The sequence below is a fragment of the Botryllus schlosseri genome, chromosome 6 (assembly GCF_051294905.1).
Source record: "Botryllus schlosseri isolate E-star chromosome 6, Bs_hap1, whole genome shotgun sequence".
NCBI classification, from domain to species: Eukaryota; Metazoa; Chordata; class Ascidiacea; order Stolidobranchia; family Styelidae; genus Botryllus; species Botryllus schlosseri.
In genome coordinates this window covers 5,477,085-5,496,255 of record NC_137241.1, presented here as the reverse complement: position 1 = coordinate 5,496,255, position 19,171 = coordinate 5,477,085, and the positions used below count along the sequence as shown (strand labels likewise).

Genomic DNA, 19,171 nt, shown 5'->3' with positions numbered 1-19,171 from the left:
CGCCAGCTCGTTGTTTGCGTTCTTCAAACTCCACTCTATCAAGAGCAACATTCCGCTGATCTCTCAAGTATTTATAGATTCGTTCTAGAATATCTTTGACCGTTAGATCGGTTTGTTCGGAGTATTGTGGATAAATTACGTGGATAAGTGTGTCCAGTAATTTTGGGGAAAAGAATCCTTTAAGGTGGGATACTTGTTCGCCGTTCGGTAAACTCGTTAGTCTCATAACTGTTGCATAATCCGCCCATAATTGCTCCCATCCTCGAAAGTCTTTTATGTCAATATCTGCCTCAAGTCTTGGTGGTTTATTCGGAGACACGTGACTGGATGTTTTCTCCGAACGTTCCGAGTTAAGCTTAAGTTGCCCCAAAAGAGATGCAATGACATCTTTGTGATCAGCTTCCATGCGCTGTAACACCTCTTTGTGGTGATCTTCCAATCTCTTCAACTCATCTTCCCTTTGTTTTTCGCGTTTCTCTGATTCCCCACTTGTTTTCCTCTCGTAGCCATCTATGATAATTTGTGTGGCCTTTCTTTTAGATAGGTCCTGCCGACAACGCCATGTGATGTACTAACTTAAGACTTTATTCATGCGAATAGAACAGAAGGTCCTGACGTGCAGGGCAACAGAAAACGAATGACTATCGTCGTTTACTCGACGCAGTACAACACAATTCAGTAATTGTAATCAAGTAATAATAATGTCCAATCACGATACACATCAGATACTGGTACCTCCTTGTCAATGGTTCACTATCTTGCGCAGAAGTGATCAGTAATGAAGCAGGCCTACTAGTATTTCAAAGTACTCATGTAGTTTTCCTCTACTTGCAGTACTAGCTCATGTAAATAATATTTTGTGACTTAGACAAACTTCGCTTTTACAATTTGACTATTAGAAGTATTATGCCCTTCCTGTGAGAGAGTAAATTGGACACAAGAAATTTGTTAGTAATTCTCTTTGCAAGTGTCATAACTTATATTCTTATAACATTGGTGAAAATTTACACCACCTGGATGGTAGCAGCACGAACCCTCATCTCTGCACAACCCGCACGTGTCCATTTCAAGCTTTCGACAGCCCATGACAAAATATTTAATGCTGCATACTTTAGTAGTGTTTAACACCGCGTAGTTCTACTTCTACTTGAGTAGCGTTGTCGACCACCTCAGCTCTAACGACAGACACTGGTCTGCAACTAACACCGCCAGTCTCCTTACGAAAACGCAGCACTTCCTAGCTTCCAGAGATCAAGAACATCACAAACATCAACCATAATTGACGTCCCCTTTATTCGACTTCCGGAACGAGTTGAAACGTAAAAAAGCACACTAACAAAAATCTATCGCGTAAACGATCGCAGATGCTTTCCCCTCGGCTTCCCGTAACCCCTTCCCCTTCGAGGAGGTGGCATCCCGCCCCACTTCAGATTCAACGGAGGAGGCAGCAAGGGCCTGCCCAGCCTCATCAAAGACTTCACCCTGCCGCCACCCCTAAAACCCCCGGTCGAGGACGCACCCACGTTTCGTTGCCCCGAAAAATTCCACGATGGCTGCTTTGGTTTGAACCCTGAATCTCTGTGCGCGAACGGGCGATTCTGGTCCCTACCGCGGCCCCTCCCTCTACCAAACCTCTCAGTGGGGTGACTGCCCATAGTCCTGCTTCGAAACTTATCAATCGCGGGCGCTTGGTCGCCACCCATACCCAGTCCGAACGAATAATTCCCCCTGCCGTTACGTGCCATGCCGCGTCCTCTGCCGCGTGGCACAAAGTCACGTTTAAATGTAGGCGGACGCCTGGTTGTAAAAGTCGGAGGTGGAGATGGAGACACATAGGAATCATTCGTGCCGTTGTTATCCTCTTCATCGGCCGCTATAAAGTCATCTACATGCATAGACGGCGGACGGCTAGTATTTTGCTTCCTTTGACGGAAAAGATCGTTTTGACGTCCCATCGACGACCCCCTGCCTCTACCCCTTCCTCTCACTCCAGTCATCAAAAGCCCGTGCGACCTTTTCGTGTAGGTTAAAGTCTTTCCGTGTGTAGTCGAAAAAGCTTCTAGCTTTCGTAGTCTCTTCGCTTTGGCTTCGATGCGAATCTTATCGATGTCCGTAGACTTTGCAGAGTCAGTCAAGTCTTTAAAGCTCTTCTCCAGACTGAATCCTGGGCAGTTCTTTTCGGCTAGCTTAGTCAGGTCGACTTTAGTCCTGTCTTCGCTTTGAATGTTCTCGCTCAAAAATGAGCTTTCCGCGTTCCCGTGTAACATATCCAAACGGCGCCACAGAGCACTGTCGTTATCTCCGCACATATGCCAGGGACGTCTCTCAAACTTGTCTTCCAACGACATGTAATCACCCGCGTTCGCAGGTTTTGCTTTTTTAACCCTGTGCTTAAAATCCCAAGGCGACATCAGTCTTTCGTGCAGAGTCGAGATTTGATCCAAAGCCCGTCCGAGTATGTCCGAATCACTTTCGCTTTCTTCGATCCGATTCTTTAGTACCACGAAAGGATGCTGGCTGTAATTCGTGGTCGAGTCCCATTTCAAGAAGGATCTCAACTCAGACTTCTTTAACGAACTCGACCTGCGGTCTTGCGGAAGCGTGAGACATCGCATTAAATCGCACAAGCTCGTCAAAACGACACACGCAGATTCGGCATCTTTTTTCCAAGCTTTCACCAATACCGCTAGCATATCGAACAGCAAAGTCGCGTTAGCCGATAACGCGTCTTTTAATTCGTTGAAACACTCGTCGCTCGCGCATAGGAAGTAAAGACAGTAGAGGCATTCGACTAGTGTCGATAAATTCACAGATTCCAAAGCTGTGCAACACAGTCTCACCATATCGGTCAAAACCTCGGCTGGTAAGATGTCACACACTGCATGATTTGCCGGCTCCGGCAATAAGACATTGTCCGGATCCACCAATACCGATACTAATTTAATAGCAGCATCTAGAAGACAGGGAGAGCCGCTTTTGGCTTGATTTCGAGCCGTGGTCCATAGAGATTTGAATTTATTATCCTCAGACCTCAAGCAATGCACGATTGCGATTTTGGCCGCCGGCAAGCACCCTATTTCCGCCAACACCATCAAAGGATGGGACTTGAAATATACGCACTCTTCGAGAACTTCTTGCGATTCCTTTTCTGTATCCGTTTGAGGCATCGTGACTACACAAGCGCTCACAAGTGCGGCCACAATCTGCCTCGCGAGAGAAGGCGATAAATCAACGATTTGTTGTGCTAACGGAATCAGGATTTCCAGCAACGGAATCGAAGTAGACTGGCACATTGTACTGAGAAATGTTGCTAAATCCGACGATACATCACGCATGGCAGCACACCACGATTCGCGCTGTCTTTTAACTTGCGAAATCACCGCATTGTCTAACTCGGGAGAAGTGATTGGTAGCGGCATCGGTAATAGTTGCGACAACAGCAACGCCCCGGGAGCTAGATTTTGACAGTGACGTTGCGACGCGGACAAAATATCCTGCAAAGCTACCGTTCTGTGGTTCAATCGCTTTGTATCGTCACCGGAATCGGGCACCGTGCATTTCCGCAACAAAAGACCGTAAATCTCTACAATCATTTCGGTTATAGCGTTCAATTTCGTTTGATTCGACTCGCGCAGTATAACAAACATACCGGCGTAATGCTCTACAAGTAATTTTGTGAGAAGTTTGAAATCAAACTTCCCGTCGTTAGTGCTGAGGAGAGCGGACAGCAGGTGTTTGACAAGAGTTAACATGTTTTCCGACAAAGCAGTTACGAGATTGTGGAAGTTAAACGAAAACACGGTCGTTAACGCGTGCTGCGTGTAGCACGGGTATTCGTAGCATTTGTTAAACTGCTCCATCGCATCGACCAACACGCTCAGCCCGCCACCGCCAAACACTAGCAATGCGAATTGTAGCTTTTTTATAGTAACAGGTCGATTACTATCGGCGGCGTTAGTGTAGAGACAAAGTATTCTCAAAGCGGTACACAACCCAGGACCGTTCGTCATCAGCGTATTCCACTCCAATTTCGAAAACGTAGTCTTCAGATATTCCATGCACTGTCCGATAACGTTAGATTCGTCGGTTACACTTTCCAAAGGACGAACCCATTCCAAAACCTCTTCGATATAACGATTTGCGGTAGCACAACGAACCGTGCTCATCACAGACTCTCTGTGTTTTACAAGGTATGACACATTTCGAGACATCTTCAACGTCAGCAGCAATAAGCTAGCAGCGAATCCCCCAGCCGCATTTTTGCGTACCGATTTCTTTTTCGTTTCTTCCGCTTTTTCTCCCTCTTTTACCTTTTCAGACTCATCCTCGCCTTTCTCTTCTTCCTTAACACGCTGCACGAAAGTAAGTAACGGCAGGATATTGTCGTCTAACGAAAGAACACTAGCAGTCCAGTACTTGCCGTACGTAGGAAAAGTCAACGAGTACAACACACGAAACACTTCCACGCTGTCTTCCGGCGAGCACACCTCTTCGCTGCTACCATCTGATAAAACTTTGAGCTGATCCACACATTGTATGCACTGAAGATGGAACGCGAGTTTAGCACCTAAATGCGTCGCGGTGCCCACAATTTCAACGTTACTGAGGTCCACGTCAGAACTGAGTAGATGTCGAGCTAGACACAAAACATAACCAGAGTTGAACGCCAAAAACAATAGTCCGTCTTGTCGCGACATCAGAAAATCCAACAGTTTGTACGAAGCCTCAAATAGTTCCGAGTCACCAGACACGTACGGCAAAGACAGAAGCACTTGCACAGACGGCAAAACGTTGTACCATTCCATCATTCGAAACATGCAAGCCAACGAGGCTTTTACAGACACCTCACGGCTGTCTGCAGTGGTCGGGAACACCGTTTTCGGCAGTTGAGTTATGGTTTCGCCGACATCCTCAAAAGTATGCATGATTAAATTCAAAGACTGCAGAACGGTGTTGATATCTTGGCAGATCTCGGAGTTTTCGAGATGCACCACCGATTCCAAAGGATCGACTAAATCCACATCATCATAATCAGTAGCTTTTGCTCTATTTTTTATATTTTCTGGTTGGATAACATCTACTTCCACATCGTGACTTTCCGCGTTTTGCACATCGTCAGACCGAGACACTCCATGATTCATGCCTTCATCATCGCAAACCACGTCTTCCTCTTCGAGAACCTCCTCGCCGCTAAAATCATCTTCAGAATCGAAATCTTCGTTCAACTGAGGGACTTTACTTTCAACTAGTTCTTGACTGACGATTTTTAACTTCCACATTGCGTGGAACAAACTGATTTTGTTCATAAGACGTGACAACGCAGATGCGACTCTGGCTGCTTGCGGAATTAATATCAGCTCGACTAGTTCAAGATACGTGTCATTGGCTTTCCCGTTATCTGGAAAATATGTTGATAAGGCACAGGGCCATGACAAGTACGAGTCTAACGCGTGTAATATCATGATTTTAACAGACGACGCCATATTGTCTTCTTTTAGCAAGGAAACAAGCCTTGCATCCAAACCTCCTTCCGCAAGCACGGCCACAATATCTTGCGTCGTTTGACAGAGTTTATCTGCCAGGTTTACGCCGCATTTTAACATCCGCAAGTTAATTCCGATAGCTTGCTTTGAAACTACGTTTGTGTCGAGTCCGGCAAACACAAACGCCACAAGCAACGATACGTATTCGTCATATTTATCGCGAGATGTGACACCAAACTGCGGTAACGCGACCGTCACTAACGGAATGATTTCTTCTGTAACGGAAACCCAGTCCTTCCCTTCGCGTTTTTTCAGCACTAACGTAGGAATCGATTCGCCGATTTTGATTTTACCGACCTTTTTAGCCTTAGTCAATAATGATTCGAATCTGGAGGTCGCTTCTTCATTTCCAGTCTGTGACAAGCCACTGTCTTCTTCCGATAAAAGGCTACTACAAGCTAATTCAAAATCGCTCATTCCCGGGTGAGTGAAATTCAGGAGCTGTGCGGGTTCGGTTAGGAACGGATTAAAAGTCGTAGCTGACGCTATAATATCATCGTCCATCATATCTTCTAAATCATTAACAGAGCTAAACCTTTCCTCCTCTGCGTCTAAATCGCTGATTTCTTCATACTCAGCATCGACCCATTCTGGGGGCACGTCACTTTCTTCTGTTTCTGTGTTTCTGTGATCTGGTTTTGGTGAATTGTCCGCGTGTACACTCTTCAGATCTTGAGTAGCGTTAGGCAAAGGTTTTGCAGAGATATCACTTTTCGGTAGTACATTCTGCCTGGACGATCCTAATTCATCCACATTGTCTCTTTTTGTGTGCCGCTGATGCCCTGTGAACTGCCTGCCTCTGTCCCTGTACCGATCATTATCGTTGGACCTGTTACCTTGGAAATCAACGTCGATGTGTTGATGTTTATTTCTGGGTGGTCTTTGATGGTCGCACCTCTCGTCTGGGAAGTTTCTGTGGTGGCCGCGATTTGAATCGTTGAAATTCTTAGGACGCCGCCTATCGTAGTAGGAAGGGTGGAGGTCCATGATTTTGTCTTCTCCGTATTGTCTTCTGTCTGTGATGTTATCGTTGATATTCATGTATCCTTTCGCGTTTGGCGGAAAGGAGGACATTAACGGCTCTGGTTTGTCGAGATCTTTTGTCAGTTTTGGCATATCTTGCGTCCCACGAATATACACCGATCTACCTTCTGGTTTTTCGTGAATAACCAACGATGGTGCTTTCACAGGTAAGTCAAGCGTCGGAGGAGGCAACCCCACATCACTCAAAACACCTCCGTACACAGCTATGGTTAAACGCGTGAACCAGCCGTTAAGCAACAATTTTTCGCTATACAACGCAGACAGAGGTCGAAATTCGCAATGTTGCGTCTCGGAATAGTCTAAATATCCGACTTGATCATAAGTAGTCTTATTGGCGGAGCGATCGTCAGAGTATATTTCCAAACGAAACTTTCCAGGCGACGTCTTCCCGATATATTGATCATCGTGCAGTTGAGAATGCGGTCTCACTCCTGGCGCTATGATCTTTATCAAATCCACAGCGATCATACAAGGAAACTTGACGACGGCCCAGTTGCCCGTAGGACCGGGAGGGTCGCACGTGAATGTGTTACAGAATAGTAAGTGCATGCTACCCATTGTCTTTGTAGGTTAGTGCTACGTACAAGACATTGTCGACACTGTAAATGAAATTGATGTCGACTGTCAAAGGCTAGGGTTTCTGCATGAAATATTCTCCTTTAATTGTGTAGAGAATTGAGAGAGATAGTTTGTATGTTTTGTCAACCGAGAAATACACAAGATGATATTATTAACCATGCAAGTCATGCAATGAGATAATTTTTAATTGCCGAAAACAAGCTAATATTAGATAACCCTATGGATGGCGTTGACATGGAGACCCGATAATCTTCACGGTCAGAGTCGCTCATACATATATTTTGATCTAGAAATCAATTTCTTCCCTCAGTTGAGTAGGAACATAAAACGAGCCCAAGAAATGAATACAAAACTAATTAAATATAAATAAGAAGCATTATTATCATTGTGAACAGCTTCCATTGTTGACAATATCAGTCAATGTGATTGTTATGTGCACTGTGCCCAGTAAAGCCCAGTAAAAGACCCGGCGAAAGAAACCACTCACAAAGAATGGAAAAAAAAACAGTAGAAAGGGCCGCGGCTTCAAAAAAGATCAACATCGAAAAGAACTGTGACTTCGGGCACTCTAGGCCGAGGTGGATGTGAGAATAAAAGGATCGCTACTGAAGCGTGTCGTTCGACATCCTTCTATCTGTTCATGACATCGCATTGTACATTGTGTGTGACTTGTTCAGATGAAAAATATAACCCAACGATGTTATGTTGTGCAATGCAGCTAACACCATTGAAATCAACAATTACAGCAAAGTATACAAAGTGTTGATGTTGTAGCAACATATCAACCAAAACAAAGAACATATTATATCAAGGTAATCATTAATCAAGAATTGTATTTTAGCTTCTAATCGACAATTTCGGTTGTCACTGTCGTTGTCGGCTGCGTTTGATTGGACAACTACAGGATTTATCCGAGCCGAGTCATTATGACACTTGACGCTTCGTACGTTTTAATTGTACCTCAATATTTCGATTGTTTGAAAAATATGAAAATCTGGGGATTCTTCAGAAAATAATGGATTGGATACCTGTTTGGAATCGGCGTCCTGTGCTCACACTATATTTTATTTTTTAATTATTTTTTATTAAATTACTTTAACTTGGAAAATCATCGCTGCTCACCTGATATATCAGGCAAAAAGGCCAGCGATTCCAATCAGGATTGGATACCGTGCCCATTTAGTGTGACACCTATCATAAACTTCTAGTATCGATAAATATACATGAACTATAAACCGACTTTTGCGCAAAACAACATAGCAAATCAATCGATCATCGTACCTGGTACTTGCAATCAATGAATCAATCGTCAGATCTCAGATTGTATTTTCATCAGCCCAAGACACACACGTACACAATGTACAATGTGATATACAATACATGCAATGCAATACATAACTGATCTAGCAATCTATACCCTGCCTTTTCGTAACCAGGTGAAATAACTTGATGATATCGATACGCAACTAAAAAAATATAACTGAATTCGCATAACTCCGCCACACAACCTCCCACTTCCACATTTTGCAAAAATTGAGTGGGAAAGGGAGTCCAAACTGTAAAACAGGGTACTGGAATTACGTATTAATCAACAAATTCGCTCCTCGATAATGTGGCAAGAAACGATATAATGAATAAAATATGCCTCGTCTTCATTTTCATAGCTTCTCGATATCCTACTAATCCTATCCATCTTTAGCATTTTCAATCAGTTCATGAATAGTGTGCACTGTCCACTTGTCCAGTGTCCAACTATACATGTGTCCTTTCCCAGTACAAAATCAGATTTGCTACCAAAATCCCGAAATCCAAGTCCAAATTGTGAATTAGTTCATTATCCATTATTCCGAATTCCATATCCAAATATGGATACGAATCCTGAATATGAATATGTTCCTATGCGACAAGCCGCTGCAAATATTGAACTGATGAACGATGCAAGCAATCGCGACCCTGAATATGTAAACCAGAGGGAGCGAAAGGCGCCCTTGTCCCAGCAATATTTAGGTCTAGTTCTAGATGTCCGCGTTCTGCACCCACCCCAAAGATTCAACTTGGACATGGTAATTTCATCGTTTCACAACATCGTTAAAGAATGCCCGAACAACCATATGTGATGTGCAATAATAGGGTTTCCACACGTCCTTTTTTAGGGGAATTTGTCCTCCTTTTTCAGGTTTTTGAAATGTCCTCCTTTTTGGCAATTCGTCATCCTTTACAGCTTTTACAGGTAAGATATGATGGACAGATACGAGTGAAAATGGGCATAAATGACGCTATAAATAGCAAATACGGACGTTCGAGCGCGAAATTCGTGGCTCGATCGAAAATGACTAAGGCTACCTTTTTTTAAAGTTAACTCACCAAATTTACAGCAAAAATATCGAAATCGACTGTTTTCAGTTTTGATCAACTAACATTTCTGATTTGGTAAAAGTGTCCTCTTTTCCCGATTCCAAAATTTGGTAACCCTGTGCAATAAGAGCAGTCGCTTTGCCCACTGGTAGTAGCCTATCAGTATGCCTACTGCATACAATCATAGCAATTTACAACATAGCTATAACGTTGTAAATCGCTATGATACAATACTTCGCCACTGCTCGCATTTGGTACACGCGACTGTCAGCATTGCGTGGATTTAAATATATCCAAATTTAGTCAACGTCTACGCGTTTTAGCCAGGGATATATAGAACTCCATATAACCCTGGTTTTAGCCTACATATCCAAGCACTTGAAATATGTTACAAATTGGACTGGACATATTCTATGCAGTATTCGGGCATTGATGTTTCCATGAACAATGAACAAGAGTAAAGACTTCAGATAGGAGTCGTTTTTCATGTAGCCTACGCAACGCATCTATTAGTTCACGTTGACCTAATCTAGAATCACGTAATGTTACCGATTTTAGTGTCGATACCAAAGCGAGTTCAATTTCCGGTTGCGCAAGAGGCAAGAAAGTCCGTTGGCATGGATGACGATGAAGTATAGATTCAATATTTGGACTTCGATATAACTGAAATTTAAGTCTGTATGTGGATATGAAATGATAAGAAACAAACAGGATATAATTTTAGAATCATACGAAAAGAAACAAAACGATAATAATTTGAACTACAACCTTGGATTTCAATTTAGTGAGTGTAGTTATACCTTATATGCATAGAGCGACTACTACTCAGTTCTCTTATTGTTATTGTCTAGCTTACATTTGTACGCTAAGTTGGTATAAGTTAGGGTTAACATATTTTGGAAATCTAAAAAGAGGACACTTTTTCAGACTTTTCAGACTTGCAAAACCGGAGTAGAATTTTCAAAAAATGGTAAATTTTTCCTACTTGTGGTCGGTTGACTAAAAAAAACATAAAAAAAAACAACTTTCCACTCGGCTCCCGAAATACCCGCCGGAGCGTCACTTCGGTGCTAATTTATGGCATCTCAGTCGAATTTTGCTATAAATAGACCAAAATTCTCAAAAAAGAGGACAAAAGGGCGTCATCCGAGGACACATTCAAAAAAGTCAAAAATGAGGACAAATCCTCATAAAAGAGGACGTATTGTAACCCTAGTATAAGTATGGTTTCAATGGTGTACTAAGGAGCGCATTGTACGTCGAATCACACCGGACGAACAAACTATCGGAGTCTCAGGGAACGCGTCGCTTGTCGCATCATCATTTTATATATATGAACGGGACGATTTTGTTTTTGTCTTCGACGATTTGCGGCATGTAAGCTACACCGGATCATGTAGCCTAGTAACGCATATATAGCTATATACACAAGATCCGCGCATACCACACATGCCATGCGATTGCGCATATACGCCGCTGGATATGGAAGGGGCTCCTTACATGGCTTTCTAAGTTTTGCACCATACCTCCATGCTGTCCCTGAACCGATAAACTCCAAGCACGGCTATACTTTCCAATATGTTAGAATTTGAGCCTTTCCGTACGTGCTTATACAGTTTTACCCTGCATCCTAATTTCCGTGAGGGTTCCCAGCAAACTCGCCTAGCGACCAAATTTCAGACCGCGGCCATACTCTGCGACGGACCGCCTTCATTACCTACGTGTCAAAATCTGTTTACACATAGCCAGTAACGGAAAATACCTGTTAAGAACTCAAAGCCATAATAATCACACAAAGATTCCTCAAAAAAGGTGTGAAAATGTTTGTAACACCAAATGATACATACGGCATACCAGAAAGAAAGAGTTAGGCCTACTGTACAAAACTTTACTTATAAATCAAGATCCTAGCCACGGAACATGAGCGTAGTGCTGGCAATTTTAGACTCAAGCAACCAACAACTGCGTGTCTTTTTCGATACGAGTGTCCATCTGCGATTGCACCACATTCGCTTGACTGGGGCCGGCGGCTTGAGGATAGGGCTGTGGCGCATAGCCAGGACAAGGCTGGGGAGCGTAGCCAGGGTACGGCGGTGGCATCTGAAACAAAGAATTACCCTTTAAATCCATGGCCTCCGACATCATACGATTGTGTTGTATTTAGGGCTGGGATTGAAAGTGTGGAAAGTTTATAAAATGTAACATTTATGCGACTACAAATAACATAATGTCAGTTCTACATTACATTGGATTATTTTCAGTTCATATCAAATCAGAGTTCGCTATCGCAAGTACGAGGACGGCAAATGTCTGTACAGCAAGCTTGGCTCGTTACGTACGTTACGTACGTATTAGATTAGACTTTGTATTGGAGCAAAGAGACATTTCACAAATTAGATTAGAATTGGATTACCGGCATTTCCACTAGAATTATCTTGTCATTCAAGTATGTGCCCAGCCGTAATGCCCAGCCGTAATTCTATGTATATGTAACGAATCTTACGTTGTTAGGGCGAGCGTTCGCCACTGGCACGCGTACGGTTGTGTTGGTGGTAACGCAGGTTTGAGTCTGCACAGTCGGCGTGGGTACGTAGTACATCCGCATTCTCTTTCTTCTGTTGCTGACGTAGCATCCGATGCATAGAAACTTCAGCAGGACACCGACGACAACCGCCACCCAAAACCCTATGCGGAAACAGGAGTGTATTGTTATCCAGTATAACCCAGTGATTGTGGTTACGCCATTTGTGTGTAGTGCCAATGGAAGGTTTATATATACGGTTGAGCTTGTAGCTTTCCACAACATGTCTCGTGTGCTGTGATACGATCAATCGAGATTTCAAGGCTGTCATATTGGAATATACTATCGATACTATAATTTTCTTATAAAATTAACTGTTAGAGGTGAGGAGCGTGTAATTTCAGAACTCGAAATATTCATCTCTCACTAAACGACTAAAATCATAATAATAAATACTCGATTCAGATTCAAACACATGAATCATTGTGCCCGCCCTACAGTTCGAGTATATATGACAGGCCGCGGTCGTATTGGCATACAGGCGAGGTCACAGTGGTTGTCTGATCTATAGTGTTGAGCCGAATCATCTCGACTCCCTTGCAATATTTTCAAGGCATCGCTATCTTGTGATGCTTTGAAATGATTGTGTTGAAGGAACGAAAGACATATCACTACACAGACGGGCCTTCGCCAAATAAGATTTCATTTCATCACCCATGACGCTGGTGCAACGAAATAATCAGGACGGGTGCCAGTACGCAGTAGTAAGCAAGCACCAATTAACTGGATACCAACGTATCTAAACAAAAGTGATCGAAAATACTTCGGCTGAAAACTGGTATACTCACACCACGTAGTGTAAACGGAGTAGTAGCAGTCGCAGTTATAGTCATAATCATCTGCGAATGAGGAAGCATAGAGTCAGTTTTATGCATCGTGTAGTACAGGCGTCATCTCTATTTTCGATACTATCTATTGCTCAAAGGTTAGCGATTTCATACAGAATTCTTACATCACCACTTCAGCAGTGGACATCGAAAACTACATACATCCAATTTTAGCACGAGTCGAGCTAATAGGATGTGTCATATTTTTGTCCTTGATATTATTGCGGCAAATACACCGACTCATGATACACAACACGCGCATATGCATACCGCGAGTACATGATGTGTACATGACACTGGACAAGGAAAGTGAACAAATAGCATTGTAAGGCTTTCTAAGTCTTGCACCCCCCATGCTATCCCGGAAATGATGAGCGACAAGCGGGGAAGTCACGTCACGGATACCAGTTTTGCTGATCAGGTCTTTGGTCTGACCCGGCCGAGGATAGAACCAATGATCTACCGCACAAGAAGCATTACGCTCCACCGTTAGCTCACGTTATCCTGTCGAGCTGTGTTCAAATGAGATACTTCTCGTCAATTCTGACCGAGCGGCAATTTCATTTTCTGAGTACCGGCAATGTGCTATCGACCTATTAAGTAATCGTAATTATGATAGTCAATCGTGTCTATCCAGGGATATCTAAAACTCCAGGGATATCCCTGGTGTTTATCGCACAGGGCATGACCAAGCGCTGCTCGCAGAATAGTCAATCGTGTCTATCGCACAGGGCATGACCAAGCGCTGCTCACAGAAAGCACTGACGCTGACTTTGTAAGACTGGATAGTGTATTAATATATAGCAAGCTAGTGAGTATTATAGTTGTTAGAAAAGCTTACGGCCGTGATGTCGTTAGTGTGATATACGGGGTAATACTATAATGGCGCGACGAATGTTCCGAGGCCATGGTTAAGTGGTGGGTGGTCGCTTGATTCATACTTGCACGAACTACTGGATTTTCAAGATGCGCAACTAGAACTACTCACTTTTCAAAACTCGCAACTAGAACTAGAACTAACTAACAAGAACACAACTTATGACCGATAATAATACTACGAATTATTGAATTGTAAATGAAGCTAAGAAATGTCGGAGTCGGAATCATCATTTAAAAAGGACGGGGTTTCGTGTTTGAAATGGGAGGCGTTTCGACTTCCAAAACCCACCTCCTGGCCACGCGCCACTATACTTGTAGTGATGACTTTGAGTTGGCAATGGCTGCAGGAACATCACACAACGGGACATCGGTATGACGCGTGTTTTATATTAAAAAAAAGCCCTACTTGATCACCTCTTGTCGTTACACTAATACTGTTGCCCTACCTCGCCCAGACATTGCTTCATTGATCATTTGCTACCATCGTTTCATTTTTTTTCTATTTTCCTTTCTTAACTAAACATTTTTTTACAGCCAGGCTGTTCAGAGTCAAGTGTACCTGTTTGATGCTGGTGTTATCAGACTAGATGACCTTCACGGTCTTATCGATCATTCCTATCTAATACCGAATACTGTGCACGCATATTTTCTGTACCACCATCACTGCCGTTTGTTATGTATTTTTGTTGGATGAAAATAAAGACTCTCTCTCTCTTATAGTTGTTCTGCGGCTAATACTTGTGAGCTAGAACTAGAACTAAACACTTTTCAAAATCCGCAAATAGCACTAGAACTTGAAATCCCGCTTTCTGCTAAACACTATTTGAAATTCGATGCTTGTGCCGAGCGAGTTAAATCGGAATATCGAAAATTCCATGTTCACTAGCTTAATACATTGGGAGTTTGTGCGAATGGGGTGTGTCGCTGCTTCAATATTAGAAGTAGTCGACAACGTTCCGCATGTGCTGCGTGATTAATGATTATATTTGAATTTCCGCATCGTACTGTTAACAACGCGGAAATGACGAAGTACATTTACATCAACGGCGACTCGAATCGTCGCGGAATAATCGCGAATTTAATTGGCGCACATAAGCACAAAACGTACAGGTTATAATAATACATTAATTTTGGCAAAAATTTGTTTGAGATGATGTCCCACGCGCGAAAACCAAATGAACTGCAATGCATATACAATATACATATGCCGCATATGTAGACGGTTCAAAATTGCGCATTTATGTTGAAACTAAAAAACTTGAAACGAACCGTAGTGATCACAGTTTTTTATCGAAAATGAAGGTCTGCTAGTTGGGAGGGATGTTGCTTTGATAAGTGTCTGTGCCATTTCCTGAGTATGCGGGGTTTGACGTTATACAGAAGTCCCAATAGTTGGTTGCCCATTCATTATCTGCAGGCTTCAATCACGGCACATTCCCACTCTATGATTTTGCGACACGTTACCCAATATCTATCCAGCCTGGGTTGCAACAAGGAGTAATCTGTATATAGCGAAAACATGGAGATATCTCGATAAATGACGGAATGATTATATTCTTCAGTCGGGTTCATACCCAAAACCCTCGGTGGCAGTGAAACGGGCAATAGTACGCCGCCCGTCACGCCAGAAACGTGGGTGAATTTAGGATAGTTTGCAGTAATTTTTATATTAAAAAATTTGATCCCGCAGAAAGAAATTCGTTTTGTCCCAGCATGCACTGGCGCAATAGACAAACCGAAGTGTTTGCAGTCAAAATAATGCGACGTCGGTATGTCGATTTTATCGATTGAAATCCACATTCTCATATTTACGTAAAGCTGCCAAATTTCCCCGCCTGCGCGTTGGAATTTGTCTGTTACATTACATGTCTCACCGTCATTGTCGATACATATCCGGAACGGCAGTTGAACAATATCCTAAGGAGTCGAAGCGTAACTAGCAACTGGCACTGGCCCGAACTTGTAGAGATTTCTCTATTATCCAAATATGTTATTCCATTATCGGCGAGGTTTGAATTCTTAAGTGAAGACACTCTTGTGGTTTAACATGACGTTGCTGATAGGAGTTCCCTAATTATATTTCCAATGTTGGGTTTGGAAAGATTCAAATTTCAACAGAAGATATAGGCTACCTTTTATGACGAACTGTACCGCGACAAAGGCCTACGGCGACATTAACATCCAAATAATCCAGCGAAACTAAAGTATCGAGAAAAAGATATACGACTCACCACAGCAACTCTGAAAAAGAAACACAAATGATTAACAATTATCATAGATATTGCGCTAGGCATGCGTTTTAATCCTGCCCACTATCGCAATATTGCGAAACAAGATTGACGAAATAGAGCTCGAATTGATCGAGTTACAGCAACACAGAGCGAAATTAAGCTTTACTGTACAAGTGTCAAGCAAAGTTTCGCAAAGATAATATTCAAAGGGCTAAATTACTTACCGAAGCAGCGATCCCGAATAAGGCTAAAAAAAACACGACAACACTAAGCTCCATATTGCTTGCCTAATAAATGGTACGGTAACAAAATCTCTAGCTGAAGCAAGTGGACTGTATTGCAGTGCCAGAGGTATTTGCTGTTTATGTCACGCTCTGTTCAACTCTCGTTTGTGCTTTTTCTGTTTGCGTTAGTCAGGTCTGATGCTTCTACCAGGGATATCTAGATATCCCTGGCTTCTACGAACGCGAGACGAGACATGACGTAATCCGCCATTGGCCGTTCATTGCTGTGGCGAAATTAACTGTAGCCGACAGAGAAAGCTATTGGATAACGCAGTTGGCGGAATTGTAATTGAATGTAATCATTATACTTTTTGTCCTTGTAATGGTGATTTAGGGAAAAAATCGGAAAAAGAATCTTCATTGTATCGTCTATTAGTTTTCACTCATTATGTACTTGTACTAGCATGTGCAATGTGCATGTGTAGTAGGGCTGTTCAAAAATAACTTTTATTCCCGGATTCCAGCCATTCACTGATTAAATTGTCAGGTAACCCTAAAAAACGCTGCACACCAAATTTGGTTCAATTTCAACAAGTGTAAGACTCCGTAGATCCAATTAAAACATTTGATTTATTAGGAAAAATTTAAAAAAAAATCCATTTTTTTCGTCAACCCCATGAAATTGTTGAGCTGTCTTCAAAGACGATGCAAAACAAATTTGAGTCAATTACAACTAGTAGAAGCGGAGTTCTTTGAATTTTTCGTTGATAATTCTCGGATCGAAGTACTTGTAATTGCAATACGATAGTGGTTCTCAACCTATTTGTCTTCGCGGACCCCCTTTGGACCGTCACGTACCCTACCACCGCGGACTCCCAAGTTTAGTTCAAATTTAGCTCTATTATCGTGCAATCGTCATCTATCTTGTGCAATATTTGTTGGCTGGTGACAGCTAAAAAATGACCTTTTTTGGAATTAACATCATACTATATTTATGTAGAAATCGGAAAGACGTATATTATTTCAAAGCCAATTACATGACTGCATTTCTTGGAATACACTGCCGTGTCTAAAAATCCGCGCCGTCGAATTGACATGAGCGAGTGCCGAGAATCCATTAATATACACTAAGATATAGGTGGTGGCGATTGTAATAATAGCGCATAACGCTTCCGACGACACATTTGGGTCTGATCGCAACATATTATGGCACCAATATAACATCCAAATTAGTCATTTATATGTAGCAACTCATCATGAAGTTATTCTGGAATAGCGGTTATATGTATATCACATGAGAAACGGATTTCATTTTGCAAGCAAGTTATTCCGAAACCCCAACAAAACATATCTCCAATGGGCAATATGTTTGTATCAGTCAGGGTTGTAATGACTGAAGTCATGACTCGACTCGAGTCCCACTCGAGTCGCGATTTTCTGATGACTCGACTTGAATCAAGTCATTTTCTCAAAATACGGATATGACTCGACTCGACTCGACTTGGACTCGAGTCATTGCGAATGACTCGGACCAAGTCATCTGACTCGAGACTCAGTGATACAATTACAATTGTGACGTAACCACCCTATTGGTATTCCAGATATTTGTGGCGGTACTTACAAATGCGACCAGAAACGGTTAAAAGTGAGAAAAAATAGTATATTATAAATGCGGACCGTTCTATATATCACCAAACAATGGGTTGAATAAGAGTTTAACTGAAACTGAGCAGTCAACGCAATGACCTGAACTAGGATTCGAGTCATAATACCATGACTCGGACTCGACTCTCTGCTCGCTGACTTGGACTCGGACTTGACTCGGTGGTGAATTGAAAATGACTCGACTTGACATGAGTAAAAACTAAAAAAAGTGAGGTTGACTTGTGACTAAGTCACAACCCTGCTGAGGTAGATGCCAGATTAAGAGACCGCAACTGGTAGTTTGGGCATCCTCCTATATGTTCATGTGCATTTTATCGCATTGTGTCTTGTGCATCGCATTGTGTATGTTGATCTGATGAAAATATATAATCTGACGATTACGACCTGGAGAATCAAAATAACGAGTGATCAAACCAAACCCAACTTTTGTAATCATTCTGATGTGTGTGACCGAAACAGCACTTCGTCAACCCCAAAAACGCTGGTCTTGGGCCACCCATGCCGGTACCGGTAGAGCTGAGGAAGGTTGAGTGTTTGAAAATTTATGGCAAGCAATTATTAATTATACATCTTCAGCATGTTGTAATTTCGTGACCTCCCTCAGCTAGTCAAAAAGATATTGGAATCGCCCAAACGTACAAGACCAAACTAAAAGAATAACTTGATTTGTAAGATGCACACGGCTCCAAATTTACATTTCTTTACGGGCGGATCATTTTCTCTTCTGGTGGCATTTGTACTGTGGGGTTCAAATTGTCAGAACAGGACTATTCGGACCGGGCCCTTGAGGATTCTATGGACAATATTGAATATCGAAGGTTACGGCCAAAACGCGACTGCCATTTCCGACCGTTTTGGCAACACACTTCGCGGAGTCGCATCGTAACCGAAACATCATATGTAGGCTAACTATATATATGTATACGATTTACAAAATAATTATATGGGCCGCCATCCAGCTCGCTCCACAAGTGGGGATTGAGGTGCGGAAGTTACGGCCCTGTCAGGGTACTACAGTGATGCGAACGAATTATGATCGTTTTCACAACTACTTACTTACTTGAGTAGATTTAAAGTCAGTCAATTCTACTTCAAGTAGTTTTAGGTTGCTTATGGAAGAATTACTTATACTAGTACTTGAGTAGATTTTCCGTCGTTACTTCTACTTCTACTGAGTAGCTTTCTTGACTACTTTGACCGCCTCTAGGCTCCTCCCTATCTTTTCATTGTATCCCAATCTTGT

At 42.4% G+C, this 19,171-nt stretch overlaps 3 protein-coding genes across 3 annotated transcripts in view; 1 reads left to right on the top strand and 2 right to left on the bottom strand.

Annotated features, from left to right (window-relative positions):
• LOC145440563 (profilin-4-like) overlaps positions 1 to 19,171 on the top strand; it is a 230,990-nt gene that overhangs the window by 171,891 nt on the left and 39,928 nt on the right. The window lies entirely within an intron of this gene.
• On the bottom strand, positions 1,275 to 8,683 carry LOC145440536 (protein virilizer homolog). The gene is made up of 2 exons (XM_080318163.1): positions 8,337 to 8,683; positions 1,275 to 8,194 (listed from the first exon to the last, which is right to left on the bottom strand). The coding sequence occupies exon 2, from the start codon at positions 7,143 to 7,145 to the stop codon at positions 1,344 to 1,346; it is 5,802 nt and encodes a 1,933-aa protein (XP_080174289.1). The 5' UTR covers positions 7,146 to 8,194; positions 8,337 to 8,683; the 3' UTR covers positions 1,275 to 1,343.
• Positions 11,266 to 16,366, bottom strand: LOC145440540 (uncharacterized). The gene is made up of 5 exons (XM_080318167.1): positions 16,264 to 16,366; positions 16,040 to 16,049; positions 12,891 to 12,941; positions 12,025 to 12,206; positions 11,266 to 11,621 (listed from the first exon to the last, which is right to left on the bottom strand). The coding sequence occupies exons 1-5, from the start codon at positions 16,315 to 16,317 to the stop codon at positions 11,469 to 11,471; spliced, it is 450 nt and encodes a 149-aa protein (XP_080174293.1). The 5' UTR covers positions 16,318 to 16,366; the 3' UTR covers positions 11,266 to 11,468.